The sequence below is a fragment of the Phocoena sinus genome, chromosome 3 (genome assembly GCF_008692025.1).
Source record: "Phocoena sinus isolate mPhoSin1 chromosome 3, mPhoSin1.pri, whole genome shotgun sequence".
In the NCBI taxonomy this organism is placed as follows: Eukaryota; Metazoa; Chordata; class Mammalia; order Artiodactyla; family Phocoenidae; genus Phocoena; species Phocoena sinus.
This window is the reverse complement of record NC_045765.1, coordinates 51,290,112-51,309,170: the sequence shown is the minus strand read 5'-3', so window position 1 is coordinate 51,309,170 and position 19,059 is coordinate 51,290,112. Positions and strand designations below refer to the sequence as shown.

The 19,059-nt window shown below is 36.9% G+C and overlaps 2 protein-coding genes and 1 non-coding gene across 3 annotated transcripts; all 3 read right to left on the bottom strand.

The window, feature by feature from the left end:
- Positions 1–346: 346 nt before the first annotated feature.
- Positions 347–449, bottom strand: LOC116752379. Its single transcript, XR_004349461.1, has one exon. It is a non-coding gene; the product is annotated as a U6 spliceosomal RNA (small nuclear RNA).
- Positions 450–4,106: 3,657 nt separating this feature from the next.
- Positions 4,107–18,572, bottom strand: YIPF5 (Yip1 domain family member 5). Its single transcript, XM_032628485.1, is given in 7 exon segments — positions 4,107–5,023; positions 5,025–5,091; positions 6,820–7,001; positions 8,781–8,926; positions 9,774–9,946; positions 17,802–17,921; positions 18,436–18,572. Coding segments are annotated over 6 exon segments (774 nt in total). The 5' UTR covers positions 17,912–17,921; positions 18,436–18,572; the 3' UTR covers positions 4,107–4,927.
- Positions 12,001–14,838, bottom strand: LOC116751968 (low molecular weight phosphotyrosine protein phosphatase-like). Its single transcript, XM_032628486.1, has one exon. The coding sequence runs from the start codon at positions 14,120–14,122 to the stop codon at positions 13,601–13,603; it is 522 nt and encodes a 173-aa protein (XP_032484377.1). The 5' UTR covers positions 14,123–14,838; the 3' UTR covers positions 12,001–13,600.
- Positions 18,573–19,059: the final 487 nt, after the last annotated feature.

Sequence of the window (19,059 nt, the reverse complement as noted above, 5' to 3'; positions counted from 1 at the left end):
AGAAATGTCTATTTAGGTCTTCTGCCCATTTTTGGATTGGGTTGTTTGTTTTTTTGATACTGAGCTGCATGAGCTGGTTGTAAATTTTGGAGATTAATCCTTTGTCAGTTGCTTCATTTGCAAATATTTTCTCCCATTCTGAGGGTTGTCTTTGGTCTTGTTTATGGTTTCCTTTGCTGTGCAAAGGCTTTTAAGTTTCATTAGGTCCCATTTGTTTATTTTGTTTTTATTTCCATTTCTCTAGGAGGTGGGTCAAAAAGGATCTTGCTGTGATTTATGTCACAGAGTGTTCTGCCTATGTTTTCCTCTAAGACTTTTGTAGTGTCTGGCCTTACATTTAGGTCTTAAAAATATGGAACGCTTCACAATTTGCGTGTCATCCTTTTGCAGGGGCCCCGGTAATCTCTGTATTGCTCCAATTTTAGTATATGTGCTGCCGAAGCAAGCACTAAAATAATAGGGCTTTTAGGATCACTGACTGCCTAGAGAAAGACGCTACCAAGTCCTATAATATTATCAAAAATCACAAAACTGGGGGCTTCCCTGGTGGCGCAGTGGTTGAGAGTTCACCTGCCAATGCAGGGGACACGGGTTCGTGCCCCGGTCTGGGAAGATCCCACATGCCGCGGAGCGGCTGGGCCCGTGAGCCATGGCCGCTGAGCCTGCGCGTCTGGAGCCTGTGCTCCGCAACGGGAGAGGCCACAACAGTGAGAGGCCCGCGTACCGCAAAAAAAAAAAAAAAAAAAAAAAAAAAAAAAATCACAAAACTGAAACCTACAAGCAAATGTGTCATTAAATTTTACAAAGACATTCGTTTGAACTGTAATTACCTGGGGAAAAAAATGAAATAACCATGTTGTTTTCTCTATTTTTAAGAGAATCAGAGTAGGCCAACTAGGTACAAATTTACAAGCATCTTAAATGTTTATGAGTACTTCGTTTTCTCATATTTAAAATTTCTTTTGTGCTGCAAGTGTTGAAAAGCGATTATAACACCTTAATACGTAATTCATCACCCTACAAGCTATCACCATATTTAGTGGTAGTTTCAGAAAAAATAAAAAATTATATATGCAAGGTAAGCCTAATAAAACTCATGAAAAATGTAATATCCGATTTTTAGAACCTAATGTGCTCAAGGAAGTATTTGTGCTTTTAAATTAGGAGAACTCTGTATTTAATTAGTCCTCATTTGCATACGTAATCTTTTTAATTTATTTGCACAAACACAGGACATTGTGCTCCATCAGCAGGTAATGTTCTTTATTAACTAGACTAGGAACTTCATGCACAGGAAGAAATATTCCTATCTGTGATGCAAAAGTCAGAACTACACACTGTCTTGACTTCATTCTTCAGGTTTTATGGTCACCATTCCAAGATAATAGAATACAATAATATAAAACACTTGACTAGGTAATCTGCCAATCTCTAGAAATCAGTAATTTAATATTTAATGTTTGTTTTTACGTACTGCCCAGTTACAAACTGGGTATTTATTCATGAACAAAGTAACTTATTGAAATTCAAGTACTACTACTAATGCACTAAAATTCAAACTTCAATAATTTGGATGGTGGCAGAAGTAGAACTGATTAAAAATCAGTGATTTCTTCATTGGTGGTGTCAAGTAATAACAGCCTAGATTGTGGAGAAAGTGGTGAGGACAGGCTTTAAGATGTTTGAAAGTCAACACTGTATGCTTGACAAGCTAATGACAGATCATACTTATCTACTCATTAAAGCACATGAACCAATTTTTCCTTAGGGCATTTCCAATAGACCCTGATAATCTTGTTATTGCCACTCCTTCCCCCAAATCCTAAATACATCCTAAAAAGAAAACAAGAAACTCTCATTAACTACTGTGACTAAAAAAGTACTTGTGTTTTTGCCTACTACTAAATGCTTCATTCTTAAAGTTACTTTGAAAACAAGCATATTATTAAGATACAAATACATTGCTTGAGGAATAACTTAAGCTTTCATTTCCAAATAAATTGAGATTTACAATAATTGATTTCATTTGGTGATTTGGAATTTGACACTACAGAATGAATCAGTGGATACTTTGCGAGGACAGATTTCACTTGGGGCTACTGTTTGGGTAGGAAGCTTGCTCTAGCTAAAGTCTTGAAGGAAGGCCCAGTGCTGTTCTTTGGTAAGTACTCTTCATGTGATGATCTATACCGAGTTAACGTTTCTTTGGAAAACTTTTGGCACAACTTTACAACAGGCTAAGCACTGTGTCATATATAATTTTTTCTCCCACACGGCAAGTTAAGCAAATTGTTCAAGTCATTACATTAGATATGCTCTATATGACAACAGGCAGATCTCCAAATGTCATCTTGATTTCCCATAATTCTTCATGACTGGGTCTGAGTATCCTATAACATTACAGAGATAACTGTCCTCACTTTTGAGTTGAGCAATGCCTATTATAGTTGCAAAATGTCATATGCATAGTACTTAGATCCCACCCCAAGTCAAATCATTAGATACATTTAAAAAAATTCTCTTTGATTGGATGACCAGTTTGTAAGGACAGTGTTTAAAGATTTACAGCATTTTTCATTATCTGCATAACTTTATCTGGCAAAAGAATGCCTATTTCTATAAGCTTTCTTATACAGCTCTTGAAAACACCCACTGGTAAACGTATTACAGCAAAGTTGTAAAATATACATTTATACTATATGTAAAATCAACTGCATGTCTTTGGCATACATGCTTGCATAAACACACTCGCTTGAGTGAGTGAACCTGAAAAGTCCACTCACAAAGAGTTTTACTCAGAGACAGTCACTGGGTAAGCTTTTAGTGATGCTGAGAGCATCTCCAGTACTTAAAGGTACATGCATGGTTTGGGTATAAAATGGACCTAAAAGCAAACCATATGCTCTTCCTGGTACTTAGCTGAAAAAGCAGAAAGCTATTCCGATGCTAGAGAAAAACATTACCACATCGTATTTCTGAGGACACAGTTATGTCCGTTTTTAAAGTATGCACAAATATGGCTACATATACTGCATTTTGATTAGAGAGTTTTATAAAAGGGAAATTTTGGTTACGCATGACTCTTCATGTAAACAAGCAAGCTTGAGAACTCTTATATCAAAGGCAATTCCACTGTATACCTGTTCTGACAGAATATAAAATAGTTTTACAACTAATCATTTTGGGGTTAAATAAAAGACAACTAACAACAAAAATCTCTACATTATTGATTTAAACTAAAAATTATTTTGTTGGGGGTGGAGGCAAAAAAATAAGAAAACAGTTTGATCCATTTGGGGAATTTAGCTGAAGATTAATGGTCTTAAGTCTAACTAACAGAGGGAGATTTTAATTCCCAAAGCATCATCTACCCTTTTCATTAGGAAGAACTGGATATTAAAGAAGGCACCCATTACATTTACCTTAGGAAGAATTGTTTACGCTTATAAAATGAATTGAAAAAGGCAAAAAAGATACTATCCAAGGATTATAATAAAAAATATTCTAAAACAATTTGGTAAGTTTAAAAACCCAGCCAATAGCTAATTACTAGTGAGTACGTTCCTCCAGAAGATTAAATATTAATGAAGGAAAACAAATTTATGTAATTCTAGAGATCAGAAATCATGATCTTCTTGTAAGAAGTATGTTTTATTATTTTAACCTTTTATGGTTGAACACTAGCTCTAAAAAAAAACCATGAATATGTCAGCGTGGCATTTCTTTTTATTTAGTCTGAAAGCCTCCTCTTAAAAAAAAAAAAAAAAAGAGCAACATTTTCCCTCCCAGTATGGCACCTTTCTCATAACTGAGCTTTGTCCAAAATCAGAATCTGGCTCCAGAAAAAGCCAACCATCAAGATATGGTATTTTCTTTCAGACTTTCTGACAAGAGAACATGACAATATTAACCAAATAAATTCAATACAAGGAAATAATGTAACTCAAAGCAAACTACTTTTTGTTTAATCTCATTTTTTGATTCTATACTAGATGACCACTATTCTTAAAGCTTAAAATAAATTGGGAATACAAGTCAAAACCAGACCCTAAAGAAAATGGAACACCGAGAACAGTGGGTTAGCAAAAGTAAACTCAACAACACACTTTAAATCAACTGGGAAAATTTTAATTAATAAGCATCAAATGTACTTTACACTGAAACTGCAATACTGAAACTGTGACATTTTAAATATTCTTCGCAAAAAAGGTTAGTGATTTTCTTTTTCCCGGGAAACATGGAGATCCAATTATGAGCATTAATGCAGAGTCTAGGTCACTGTGGTTTAGTTAATGCTAGTATCTGAAGAGATGTTCACATTTCACATCTACAATAAGGTAGACTGTGAACTACTTGTATCACTGAATTTAGCTAAAATTCCATGAGATAATTTAGAGGACTGTCAAACTTTTGAAGTGCAAACTCATAAAACTTTACATTGGGATCACTTTTTTGCTTCAACTGCACCTGACTTGAGAATACAGGTAATTTTTATTTCCTAACTCCTTGGAAAATATTTCTCCAATAAGTCTTATGTCTTCTTTATTATGGGTTGTTTTTAAGAAAGATTATTATCTCTGTGGTTAGTTTCCCACAGTTGATAAAAATCCATCATAAACATCATAATATATAGTTAGCAAGGAGAAGAGCTGTTTTTCTAAGGCTGCAGGAACACGAAAGAAATAGCACTTCTTATTTGTATTAGCACAAACATTTAAACCTAGTCATACTGCAGGTAAATCCAATATAGTATTCAAAAATTCTATAAAAATGAACAAAAGATACGTATTTACTTCCATTGCTCCAAGAGTCAAACATCAGATCTGCACGAGAGTTGTACTTGTAGCACTTTGCTGGTCCGATTTAAGAGTTCAAAGTCCTTTTTGCTATTTGGCCCAATGATGTCCACATCCGAGATAAATTCAGTTCAAAAAACAGAAATTAGGGCAAAGACTCCGTATAGCAAAGCACAAGGATATGCTACTAGAAGTTGCTGTCCTTCCATGGCTAATGCAGAAATAAAAAATTTTGGAAGCAGAAAAACTACACCATCCAATAATTCCAGCAGTGAGAATGATTCCTACCATTCCTCTGTAGCCGACAAGGAAAACAGGGGGAGGGGAGAGAACAGTAGATGAGATTAGTTACATAAGAATAAGTTTTAAAAAAGCACTTAAAAATCCACATGTAGATATCCGCAGAAATAATCAAGATGTTTTTCAAATGCTGAAATGTACCTCACAGTGAATTCCATTATTTCATGTGATAAAAAGCTCATCTATAACACATCTTGCTCCTTAATCAAGCACAATTTCTCAGCCTTGGCAGCACTGACATTTGGGGTGGACGCGCTTTTGCTGTGAGGGTGTATCTGTCCATCGTTAGGAAGTTACGCAGCATCCTGGCCTCCAGCCATAAAATACCAGGAGCATCCATGCCTCCCACAGTTTTTCACAACTGAAAATTGTCTCCAGACATTGCCAAGTGTCCCCCGGTTGCAAAACTAACTCCGGTGGGAAAACGCTGTTTCAGTAGAAAATACTGTGTGTAAAATTTGAATGTAAATGTATCAATCTTAACAAATGAGAAGAGTGAGGCAGGGACACTGTGAGGCCATCATCCTGCCAAATCTCTACTACCAAATAGGTGATATATACTCTTCTCCAAAACTTTCATTTTCAAAGTGTAACAAAGCTCAATCTTTGGTCGTCCAGCACTAGCCACAAGGAGGAGCTTGAACTGTTGAGAGAGCATCTGTGCACTGGCCATGAGAAGCAATTTTATTAGCTGTACTTATACCTTTATTTTTAATTTTATTTTTATATATTTTTTTATTTTTTTCGGTACGCGGGCCTCCCACCGTTGTGGCCTCTCCCACTGAGGAGCACAGGCTCCAGACGCGCAGGCTCAGCGGCCATGGCTCACGGACCCAGCCGCTTCGCGGCATGTGAGATGTTCCCGGACTGGGGCACGAACCCGCGTCCCCTGCGTCGGCAGGCGGACTCCCAACCACGGTGCCACCAGGGAAGCCCTATACCTTTATTTTTAACCTTACCTAAAATATTATTTTAAAATAACACATATTTAAAGCTGTGTACATCTGAGAACACGGTAGGCTAGTAACAGCCTCTTCCATAAAAAGAATGCTCCATTTTTAGTTAAAAAGCTGCTAAAGAGAGAATATGTGTTTATTATTCATCCACTTAGCATATGCCCGATATCTTTTTTTTTTTTTTTTTTTTTTTTTTTTTGTGGTACGCAGGCCTCTCACTGTTTGTGGCCTCTCCCTTTGCGGAGCACAGGCTCCGGACGCACAGGCTCAGCGGCCATGGTTCACGGGCCCAGCCGCTCCATGGCACGTGGGATCTTCCCGGCCCGGGGCACAAACCCGTGTCCCCTGAATCGGCAGGCGGACTCTCAACCACTGCGCCACCAGGGAAGCCCTGCCCGATATCTTTAAGAAGTCAGATATGGTATAAAAAATATCAAAGAGAGGGTAAGTATAATTCTAAACAACTTGACCTTTTCCATGCAGTATTTAAGTTAACAATCACCACTGTTCAATTTGTTTATGGACACTGCTAAGTACGCAAAAAACTAAATTCTCTATCATAGGTAAAAGAGAGATGGTATAAAAGATTTTTAAACTTGTTCTCACTTCCATTATTCATCACTGAGAAATATAAAACACAGTCCTCACATATAAGAGGCACTATCTAATATGTTGTTGAATCAGTGATTTATCTCAAACTGATGGTGAGGTAAATCCTATTACACAGAATTAGTCAATCAACCCCCAAAATAAAGACCAGCACTTACTGCAAAGAAAATATCACTGCAAAGCTGGAAAGCAGGATCATGGGAAGAAGACAATATCCAAGGACACTTGCCACACAACCAAAGGAAACACCAGTCATACTCATTAAGTTTAATAAACAAAACATTCCTAGGCATCCAATTGCACTGATCCCATATACATAGCCAAACTGGATTTTGCCAGCCTATGGGTAAAGAAAAGATTACAGGTTAAGGGCAAAATAGTTATTTTTGGCTTCTTTCACCTGAAATGGCACTCACAGAAGATATACAATTAGTGAGCATTAAAATCCACAAAGGTACCTATTCTTTTATACAGAGAAGTAAAACAGTGAGCAGGCTGGCTTTTATATCCTTCTTAAGAAGTTTTAAAATATCCACCTCCCAACACACAGATATTGTTTTTTCATTTTCTAGTTACCATTTGAGCTTGGCATAGAATTCAACAAAGATATAAAATCATGGTATGATCACCTAAAGTAGATTTCTAAAAAGAAATCTGGCTGATTTTAAGCAAATAAACTACAGAGACAAGATGGAAAGCTGTTCAGATGTTTGGATAGTAGCTAGTATCACTTGAAAGTACCCAAATTCCATCAAAATTGCCCTGAAGCAATTTATTCTCATTGGCAGATGTAGCTATAATCTTTTTAACAGCAGAAATAATCTCATTATTCATTTTACATGGGTGTTAGAGGAATTAGGAGAAAGGAAGCCAGGATAAGCAGGAAGCCAGGGTTCTGTGAGGAGGGGAGGAGAAAAGAAAAGTGGTTAATAACTGGGCAAGAGGAATATAATGGAATATATTTTCTTCTTTGTTTTTCCAAATTGTTGGCTGCTTTATACAGTTCTCTGACAAACAAACAAACAAACACAAACCTTAAAGATTCTGCTCTTATAAAAGACAGCACTGAACAGTCTTAGGGCTTAGGGCAGTGAATGTTAGCTTAATTGCAGTTAGTATTCTTAGTCCAGCTATGTGAACAAACGTTGTATTCAGGTTATACTATCACTAAAATCAGTCCACAGAGAAGCCTTTAAAAAGTTCCTGGTTTGTCAGATGTTTGACATATAAAAGTCAATTGGGAGAATGTCTCCACAGATTACATTAAATAGCAAAATCCTTGGGATTTTTGTTAGAATCAATATTTGTTTGTAAATACTTGAGTAAGAGTGTAGAAGTTTAAAAGGGCTCAGCTGAGTTCACTAATGCACTCATATAGTAATAATAAAACCTTATACTTATACAGTGCTTTAAACTTTTCAAAGTGTTCTCACATAACCTGTCTTGCTTGATCTCCAAAACAAACTTGTTAGGTGGGAAGCATAGTATTATCTATGAGAGGGAGGTGAAGGATGAAATGACTTTGCTCAAGGGTGGAGTAGGAGCACTGAGTTCATGCCCAGTTTTTCTGACTAAAAAGTCCATCTTCGATCCATTATGTCATTTACCTCTTCTAATTCAGAAACAACATAAAATAAAACAAACAGTAATAATTATCTTTACAAATTTTCATTTTCAATATGCTTTAACATTCTTAGGGAGATGGGAGATAGGGACTAAAACCTGTTGCCTTTAATGTTTCAGTTCATTAAATGTTAAAATAATATATAGAAGACCAGCATTGCTACAACAAAACACCACCCAATGATGAAATTTTAGAAAAGAGCAATAAGCTAAAAGTTTTGCCAGTTTTTGAAAGGAAGGACTTTTGATGAGGGACTAAAGCCATACGATATTTATTAATATTTTTTCCCTAATAACTGAAGCACTTAGTGAAACAAGAAATGATTTCTAAATACACTATATCTATTATCAAAGGAGAAGTAATGAATAGGTACAAATTCAAACAACTCAATACTATTTAAGACACATCAAAGACCTGATTGTATAAGCAGAGTCTCAATAAAGGCTCTTGGTGGAACATTTAATCTCACACTGAGAGTTGCAACTAACATCTTACCAGTAACAATGTGGCTCCAAAAGCAAGGCAAAAAACCATTGGTCCTGCCAAATCAGTCTCATTCATGATGCTGCCATCTGCTACTTTTAATGGGTGTAACACTGTGAGCGTTTTTTGCCAGATGTGATCAAAATTGATACCTAATTCTAAAGAAAAAGAAAATAAGGAAGTCAATCAGGATTTGTGATATACTTTTAGTTTACCAGAATCTATGTTGTAACAGGAGAAAAAATGAAACCACCAATATCAAAAGCGTGATCTAGCAATATCAGATGATATTATTTTGGTGAGTCCTCAATATCAGTCTTTACTGATTATGGTGTTTATTCCACAAATATCCAATTTCTGGTCTGATGTTAGAAACAGATATGGACATGATGAAACAGACACTCTGCTATGTCTGCATAGCAAAGAATATATGGACAGTGTTAACAGTAAGGGACTCTATACCTGAGGCTTCAGGAACACTGGAGTCCCTGTCCCTGTGAAAATGTATACAAAACTACGTCTCTCTGCATGTGTGTGCCTTTTTCTGAGGAGAGTATGCATAGCTTTCACTAGACTTTCAAAGCGTATCTGATCAAAAAAACAAGAAACACTTTAGAACTACTGCTTTTTGTGTTTGAAAAACACCATACTTTTCAGTGATGTTACTAGCTCTGTCAGCTTATTTCCATGCAGAATAATCAATACCACGCTATTTCCTCTCATTTCTTCCACTGACAGAATTTCAATAATAATCTGAAGTAAAAGTTACTCTGCTCATACACTGACATACTTTATTATCACTTTATAAAGATCTACTAAAAATCTGGTCCTCCTGGCTCAATGTGGTTTCATATATACTCTGTTCAAAATGAGTCCCTTTAGTAGAAAACTGTTTTCTACAGTATTATTCTTTTAAAGAAAAGAGTAACTTCTCCAAACTAAGATTTATTTTCACTGACCAGCGGGGTACTATAGAGTACTATCAAGTGTTGCAACCAATCGTACCTTCTAATAAAGGTGGCTCATCCTCAAAGTTGTTTCCATAGAATGGCTGAGGCGTAGTTGGAGTATACGCCTGAGCTGGCTGGAAAATCTGCCCGGTGTACGGCTGTTGTGGCTGCACCATGTCTGGAGGGACAAACCGGCCTTGGTGCGAGTAGTCATAGCCAGCATACTGTCTACAATAAAAGTAAGTTACATTTCTCAGAATTATGTCAACGCCCCAAACTGATATTCCCGACAGGCAGAAAATCTTAGTCATGCAATTCTCAGGATATCTCTTTGCCAGTTTTTATAAACGGTGGTTGAAATTAATTACTAAGATCAAGCTGATTATCTACAATAAGTTGTCTGTATTTTATAGAGAATTTTCCTGATGATGCTAAAACTCACTCATGCAGTGCTTAAGCATTTCACAAACTATTAAGCTTTTAAACATCAGGTCAACAAATGAAAACGTGAACGTTTTCTTGTACTTTCCCCTTTAGTGAGCATACATAAAGATAGTTGTGAAATAAAATTTATGCCCAAGACTATGAATAAAAACTCAGGATGACAGACTTTGTACTGCATGTTACGTTAATTTTCTACTATAACTCAGATCTCTCCATGAGAATGAATGAGTATAAAATCATTCTTCTTTATTCTCTGTAGTATGTTATTTTTTGCAAGTGGGTAAATCTCTTTAAGAACAACCATCAATTTCAAAAAGTGGAAAAAAATCAAGCTTCTTTTTTGTGAAAGCTTTCTGAATATACAAACATTATTAGCACACCTTGCATCTAAATACTGCTTTTAATTTTTCAAAGTAATTGTATACCTATTGTCTCCTTTGCTATGTACTATAACAAATCTTGCATTTTAGAAGGAAACCTTACCATGGCTTTTTTAGTCATGAAAACAACAGGGAACAGAAGGATATTGAAGCAATACCTTTTAAAGACCTGTTTTACTATGTTCCAGAAAAATATGACTTATCTATCAATGGTAAGAAATAAAGAAGTAAAGTAACTATTGTAAAAGTAAGTTACTTTAAAAATGAGAGCTGAGAAGCCTTAGAGATCTTTTAGTCTAATTATCTTTAAAAATTTATAATTCCCTTTTGAAAAATATAAAAAATCTGATGACCTCATTATTGAGATTTTAAAATTAAATCTAATTTTTAAATTAACTGAACATCTTGATTAAAAGCAAATCAAAGGTGAAGTTTCAACTACACATAGCTCTCATTCTCATGACTTACCACGCTAGTCCAATACATGCTTGAAAAAATACTATTTATTTTTCTAGCTATAAAATATAGAATTCGCTACAGCATTATTTTAATAGCAAAAAGTAGAAACCAAAACAAAATATATACAGCTATCAGTAACTACACTGTGATATAGGCACAGACTACTCTGCACCTTTTTAAAGGTGTGAGGCAGTTTTGTCTGTACTCATAAGAAATGATAATCAAGAAATATTCAGTGGGGAAGAAAAAATCTAATATTCAGAATAGTATATACCATATGCACCCACTGTGACTATGCTTTTTAGAATATGTATGCATATCTATGTGCATGTGTGTATATATATATATACACGTACATTATATACACCATTATATAGGTAAAGGGACCCAGAGACAGGAGAAGTAAAAGACTTAATTTTCAGGTTATAAACTTTTGTACCTTTGCACCTTTAAAAATCCTGTATAATTATTACTTGTTGAAATTCATTAATTCTAAAATGTCATATGTAATACATGGGTATATATTAACTACTGAAAATTTCCAAAAACATAAATAATAGCCTTTTGAATATTACTGTGTGAAACACTAAGTCTTTAATGTGAATTATCTCACATTATTCTCTCTACAATTCTTTAGGAGGTCAATTTTATCATCCTCTCCATTACAAAAATGTGGAAACATATTTGGGTTAAAATGATTTGTCCATGGTGGTGCCAGGATTCAAAACTAGACTTTTTAATTCCAATAGCCAGCTCTTTTAACAACTGTAGTAAAAAATTACCCTCAAATCCTACCTGACAGAGACAGCCATAATATCTTTTTCTATACATGCATTTCCCCAGTCATTCTGGTATGCAAGTATCTTGATTACTATTCTCTCTCTCTCTCTCTCTCTCTCTCTCTCACACACACACACAAACACACACACACACACACACACACACACACAGAGTTTCCACAGGGCTAGCTGGTTGAATTAGGACAAGAACTCACATTTTCTGATTTAGTAAAATATGCTATTGTGTTGATCTCTGTTAGGATGCATCATAAACCCACCTTGGAGTTTATGAAAGAGCTAGAAAAGCTCCATATGGAGGTTTCTACAATCTGCATAAACAAACTGCATTTTATACTCTCTCTCTCCAAAGACAGCAAGAGAGAGAATATCAATGTGTATGCAATAGAAAAAACAAGAATGACATAAACCTGTGGTTCTCAAAGTCTTTGATCTTAGAACCCATTATATTCTTAAAATTTATTATTGAGAACTCCTAAATTTTTTTATGTGGGTTATATCTATCAATATTTATTATTTTAGAAATTAAAACAGAAATGTTTAAATACTTATTAATTCATTTAAAGTAACAATAAATCCATTACATGTTAGCATAAACATTTTTATGAAAAAATTATTTGAAAAAATTACTGAGAAAAGTGGCACCGTATTCTATTTTTGTCAATCTCATTAATGTCTGGCTTCATATAAGACAGCTGCAAATTCTTATATCTGCTTCTGCACTCATTCTGTTGTGATATACTGTTTTAGTTGAAGTATTTGAAGAAAATCTAGTGTTGCAGACCTGTAGTTGGAAAAGAGTATTTTAATAACCTTTCCAGATTATCATGAATATTCTTTTTTTTTACCTTAGTTGTATTTTTGTAATTTCCCCAGTTTATTTGAAAACAATCTTTTCTGACATATATTCACGTGAATTTTAGATCAGCTATCTCCAAGTGCACAGAAATTACCTATATTTGCCTATAAACTAAGCACTGATAAAAGAATACTTAACATATCAATATTTAAGCATTCCAACATAAAAGGACTTTTTCCCACTTATTATTTTTTTCCCACCTAAGCTGATCTAAATTTGACATTCAGGTTAATTACATGCATGTAAAAGCAGACACCATCCCCAAACTGACCCTAAGGTAAACCAGCACACAAGTGTCCTTCTTCCCGGACATAATTACATTTCCAGAGGCAAAGTGGTTCAAACGGGAACACTTAAGCTGACTTCCGTGTGAAATCAACTAGACAGACACAAACTAAGGAGTGAAGGTGCTGAAGATTAATCCCACGAATCTTCTTCCTTCCTGTCCTGTAAATGCAGAAGTGTGCACCCTGCGCATATATGAACACTTCTTGCCAACATCACTGGACCAGGCCCTGACATCAAGAGGGAGTGCAGGGCAGGGGCCCCATCCACACAGAGGGAAGAGGTAGTGCAGATTCTTGGAAGTGCCAATGGGCTCAGATGCTGATAGGCCTTACAGTGACGTTTTACTTCATTATGTTCTATTTTGCTGCTCTACTATTTTGTTTGTTCCACACTATTTCTGTAACTGGGGCAAAGTGGGAGGTTCAACTAGTCTAAGAACACTTACCCCATAAACTGTCTAAATCAAAAATTTTTATTTATTCTTCCGCCAAACACAACAACCGATTTCCATCTACAATTATTTTTTAAGGTAAGAAACAGTGAGTTAACTGAAGAAAGGGCTGCAGCCTTGGCTAGGGAATGGTGACACTGTGACACCTGACTGAGAATGCGGGCCTGTGGGATGAGCCTGGGCCACAGCAGGACTGGACCCAGGTCAGCAAACCTTCTCCAGGAAGGCTCTGCAGCACCGCACACACTGCTGGTAGACAGTCTCAAAGTCAGTGTCGTTACCATAATAAGGATCTTCAATCATGAGTTGTTTCTGTGGATTGTAGCTCCCAAGTAGTTCAATTTTCACTCTGCAGTTTTCAACTTGATTACTTTTCCTATTCAAATCTCTCAGGTTGTTTTCATCCACACGTTGTATATAATCAAAAGTGGCAAAGTCTTCTTTGGTAACCTGTCTTGCTTTATGCGCTGTGTTAATGCCATGATTTGTTAGGCAGCTCACAGCTCTTGGATCTGGTGACCGGCCCACGTTCCAGTCAGAAACAGCGCCACTGTCAATGACCCAAGTATCTGAAATGTTTTGATCTGTTACAGGTTTCCTGAAAACCGCTTCTGCAATGGGTGATTGACAGATGTTACCCAGACACACGAACAGCACTGACTTGGTCACCTGTTCGGCCATCTTCATCTTCCTGCGTGCATAGAGCGAATATTCTTTTTGATACATCAAAATGCAAAGCAAAGTGGTAGTTTTTTAAACTTAACTTGCAACATGGAAATAGAAACAATGCTAATGAACTCTGTTGTATTAGAATAAACTGATCTGTCTTATACTTTAATTGGATCCTTTATTATTCATGTATGATTTTGTAACACCATGCATTGGCCATTTAGAAAATATTAGTATGAATTATGCAGCTCTTCCAAATATTGACACACTTAATATAAAATATATATATAAATTTTAAAAATCAGATTTGTTAACATCACCACTGATCTCATCAGAAAATGGTTAATAATTGGGAAGCTGACAAGTTCACAATGATGGATACAAGTTTTCCAAAATCCTCATTTTTGCCTGAAAACTTGAAATTGATCTTTGGCCACACATACTGTCAATTGTTTTCCTTGAAGTAACAGGTCACTTCACTCATTTTTGAGAAATTTTTCAAGTCTGAATAACCATAGTTTGTCAGATGTTCTTTCCAATAAAAATGGTTTCCACAAAAAACTGGCTGAATCAACTTGTGACTCAAATTGTACACGGGCTTTTCCTAGAGATAATCATTGTACTTCAGTATGAAGCAGAAGTGCTTGAGGACTGTTTCCCACTTTGTCACACAGACTTTTCTAAAAATGTGTGTTGTCAAGATCAGCATTTAATAAAACAGTAATTCTTACAGCTTCATCAAGGGCACCCTTAAGTGAAAATGATTCCCCCCATCCCCCCCCCCCAACAAGTGTGTGATGAAGAATACAACGATTACTAGAACAATTTGATGCCATTGTCCTGCCTCATATTTGGGTAACAGCAGTTCTACCAGTCATTACTTCTGCAACATCAGTGCAAATCTCAACACACCTAAAAAGGTATGTAACATCTTAGAATTTTTACAAAAATAGTTTTGACCTTAACGTCTTCCTGAAAGGTCTCAAGAACCCTCTGGGTCTGCAGGCCACACTTCAGAAACACTGATGCAGACCCATAAATTTCATGTAAGGAAAAGAAACACTGCAAACAAATAAGAGCTTTAAAGGTGGCACCATCATTCCTTCTTCAGGATATAAGGTGACAAAGACAACACCGTGGAATTTTACAATTTTTCTTTTCTGGCAGGATCTGCTCAGGAAAATTCCTGACTCACTCCTGTTGGTTTTAAACTAAAACACCGCATGGTAGACATGACCTTTATAGTCTAAATCAACACTTTTACAGCAGGAAAAGCAGCAGATGTAAACCAATACTCTCAGAAGCACTCAGTATCAACAACAAAGACAAAAAGCGTCTTAATATACTGGGTTGACTACTTAAGTTCATCAAAACCCTTACATAGTCCATAAAGGTGTTATTAGCTATTTCGGAAGATGAAAAAATACTAGCTTTCAAGACTTTAAAAAATATGTAATTGGTATTACTATACCAATTTTATAGGCATATCTAGAATACAATGTGGAACCTGTCCAATATGACAGATTGACATCAAACGACCTTTTACTATTTGGGTTTATTTTTTGTTGTATGAATGTATGAATGTACAGTACCCAGAGTGGAAATTATACAAAATGTTAAAGCTGACTTCATAGGGCAAATGTAGAACTAGGGACTAATAGTAAGTCAAGTCAAATGTGAAGACAATCCAAGTCAGATGCTATGTGAACCTAGATTTTCATCAATAGAGAGATAAAAGTTAGCTGATCCTTGTTACCAAGTTGGCGTAACAAACAAAATGTTATTTGATAAACTGACATGGACATAAAAATGTCACTAGGGTGCAGAAACAATACATATAGGTACATATAGAGAAGTTCAATTTTTTTTTATATATAAAGTTCAGAAACCCAGTCATTACTGCTAACACATTAGGCTTCTTATTTTCCTAAGCAGCATCTATAAACTCACATTCATTAACTGGCAGTAATGTTTATATAAGCACTTGGAATGAAACTTTTTCATTAGTACAGAAGCAATGCTTAGTGGTACACGATTTGGTTGTAACGGAATTGTGAGAATAGTTACCAAGAATATCTTTAGATATTCTGCTCTGTGGAGAACTGAAGTGAGATGCTAAGTGTAAAGAAAAGATAAGTCACACCTTTAAGAGATGCAAACATGGACAGAAAGAAAGAAACATAGGAAAGGCAGAGACAGATAAAGCTAGGAGGCTGCAATCTAAATGGAATAATTCTGTTGAGTCCAAACATCAATATCATTTGGTTAAAAACAGGCCCACATACAGAGACAGGTTTTCCAAAACCCTGTTGCAGCACCCTGACCAATCTTATATTCATCTGCCCTGTCATACACTGAACAATCACAAGAAACACATATTTAAGTATATAAATGAGTGGAAATTTCTCAACATGACTTTTCCAATTCTGCCCGATTAACTGATAAAAGAGATAAATCTTCAATGACATGTAATTGAGAATTTAAAAGAAAGAAAAAAAGTGGTTCACAGACAGCATTATTTACATGTTCACTCCCATTGTCCAATGTGTTGAATTTTAGGTGGGGGGAAGCTTTAGAATGTATCAAAAAATAAGCAGATTCAAGGAGTTTTGTTTTGTAAAAAGTATAGCCTATACAAGACAGATGATACTGTGGGGCTGAATTTGATTTTTGCTTTTTTAAATTCTTGGGCACTTTCATTCAGATTTATTAATTCAAACACATTCTAGTACTAATGTTTCTCTCAGATTGGATATGCACCCTTTCCATGCCCTCAACCTGGGACAATCTTCATTAGGTTTTTAATTCAGAGTCCATAGATGCACATCTAACACACAAACTGTCTAGACATTATATGCACATTACTGTGGGTGTTTGCATGCATATATTTCTCAGAAATAGGCCCACAGTTTTCCTAAGATTCTCAAAGTGGTCCTGGACCATCTAAAAAAGGTTAAGTAGGCCTGGCATAGGAAACGCCTTCACTGGATGGCAGGCTGAAAAGATTAACTTTAAGGACCTAAGAAACTAAGAATATGATGTCCTGGAGGAGATTGGTAAAAAGCTTAAGTTTTTTGCCACAAACACCATGGACTATAAAAAGAACAGAGTTTTGGTTTTGTTTTTTCAACAGTTCGTGGATGAAAGGTTTTGAGTCCCCCTCACTTCAGTCTGTAACTGGCAATCTGTGCGTACTGACTGATCATAAAGTTTTGGTGTGGGGAGTAATAAAAGTGATTATCAGCTGCTTTATGAAAACCACCTGATGATTCATAGTATGGAGCTTACACTGTTCAATAGTGTCACTCAGTGCTTTCAGTTAACAGTTGATAAAGTCTGAAAGTTGGACTGATTTAGCTACTTAACAAGCTGTCAAAAGACTTTACTTTTTAACTCGTCTTGTGGCCTAAACAGCCTATCTTCTAGGTACTTAAAACTTCTATCCATATCTTAAATGATGTACAAATACTGTCACTAGAAAAAGGTTCTTCTAGAATCTATTTTTCCACTCATGGCACACCTGAAAATTGTGCATAAGATACCAAACCCTAAATAGCGTAATCCCTTCCAACCCAAACAAGTGTCACAGATCTCTCCGGAGGTATAAAGATTATGAAAAGTCACGTTCCTGATACGGAACATGTTCACACATTCACTCTTAGGCAGAACCAAACATTCGGGGTACATGCTTTCAATGCAATCTCAACTAAGTAAACGGGCAAAGTTGAAAAGTTACTTGCTATAAGGTCCTCCACTTCCTCCATAATCATAGGACTGCTGTGATTGGTCATCGATGCTGTAACTTGTCTGGTAGAAATCCGTGTTTAAGTTGTCAAAGCCTGACATTGCAAATAATCTGCAATAAAAAGAAACAGCAAAGGCTGCTTATGCCCAAGGTCCTCCCTGAATTCGGTCCTGATACTTTACTTAAGCAAATACCCTCAGAAGGCAGTAAATAACTTCTAAAATTTTGGGGGGCAGCATTTGAAAGATGGGTCGGGGGTGGGGTGTGCTAAAGAAATGTCTAGAGTCTAAGTCGAGGCCCGAAAAGACACCTCCACTTCAAGGAGCTCATATGCCTTGGGTTTGGGGCAGGGACGTGGGAGGAGGGATTTCGTGAGGTCTAAAATATCAACAACAACAAAGATGATTCCTCACCTCTGGACAGCTGACAGCCTCCTGCAAAATAAGGCCTGGGCCGGCCAGAAAAGCGCAGACTCCGGCAGGGGCCTCGTCAAAGCAAGGCCCGAAAGGGAGGGAAGGTCTGAGCGAAAGGACCGGGGCGCGGTGCCGAGAGGCGGCAACAAGCCGCGCTGCCCAGGTGCGGGGAGAAACCGAACAGTGAGCCACGGAACTAACTGGGCACTCACCAAACGCGGAGGCGGAGGCGGAGGCGGCGGCGGCGGCGGAGGCGGTGGCGGTGGTAGCTCCGGCAGGTCCGGCAGCCTCCAGTAACCCCCCAAACTCAACTAAGGACCCTGTACTAGCCCCGTTGCTACGTGTCAGCAGGTTAAAGAACTGCTTCCGGGGCACGCCCGCTCGCGCAGGCGTGTTAGCGACTTTGCGTACCATGGAGAGAGTTGGGGGGCGGGGGAAAGAGGGTACGATATGGAGCATGCGCAGTATCGACCAACTAGTCCAGCAGCGGGCCAATGGGAAGAGGGAAAAGCTTCCGGCGGTTTAGTTAGCGGTGGAGGCAGAAAGGCGCAGGCGCAGCAATTGTTAGTTACTGTTTGAGAGCGAGTTACTTAGTAGACCGAGTGCCTGGGTGAAAGCGTGCAAGAGTCTCTCAACACACATACACATACAAACACCCCCCCCCATGAAACAAACAAGTAAAAATAAAATAAACAGATAGCAAGAAACACACTTGCCTTCAAACAAAAATAACAGTAGCAAAAGGACATAAGCCAAAAAACCAAGGAGTGTACGCTAGAGAGGAACAGGCAGCTACACTTTGAGGTTTTCTACTCCATCAAAGAATTTCTGAAATT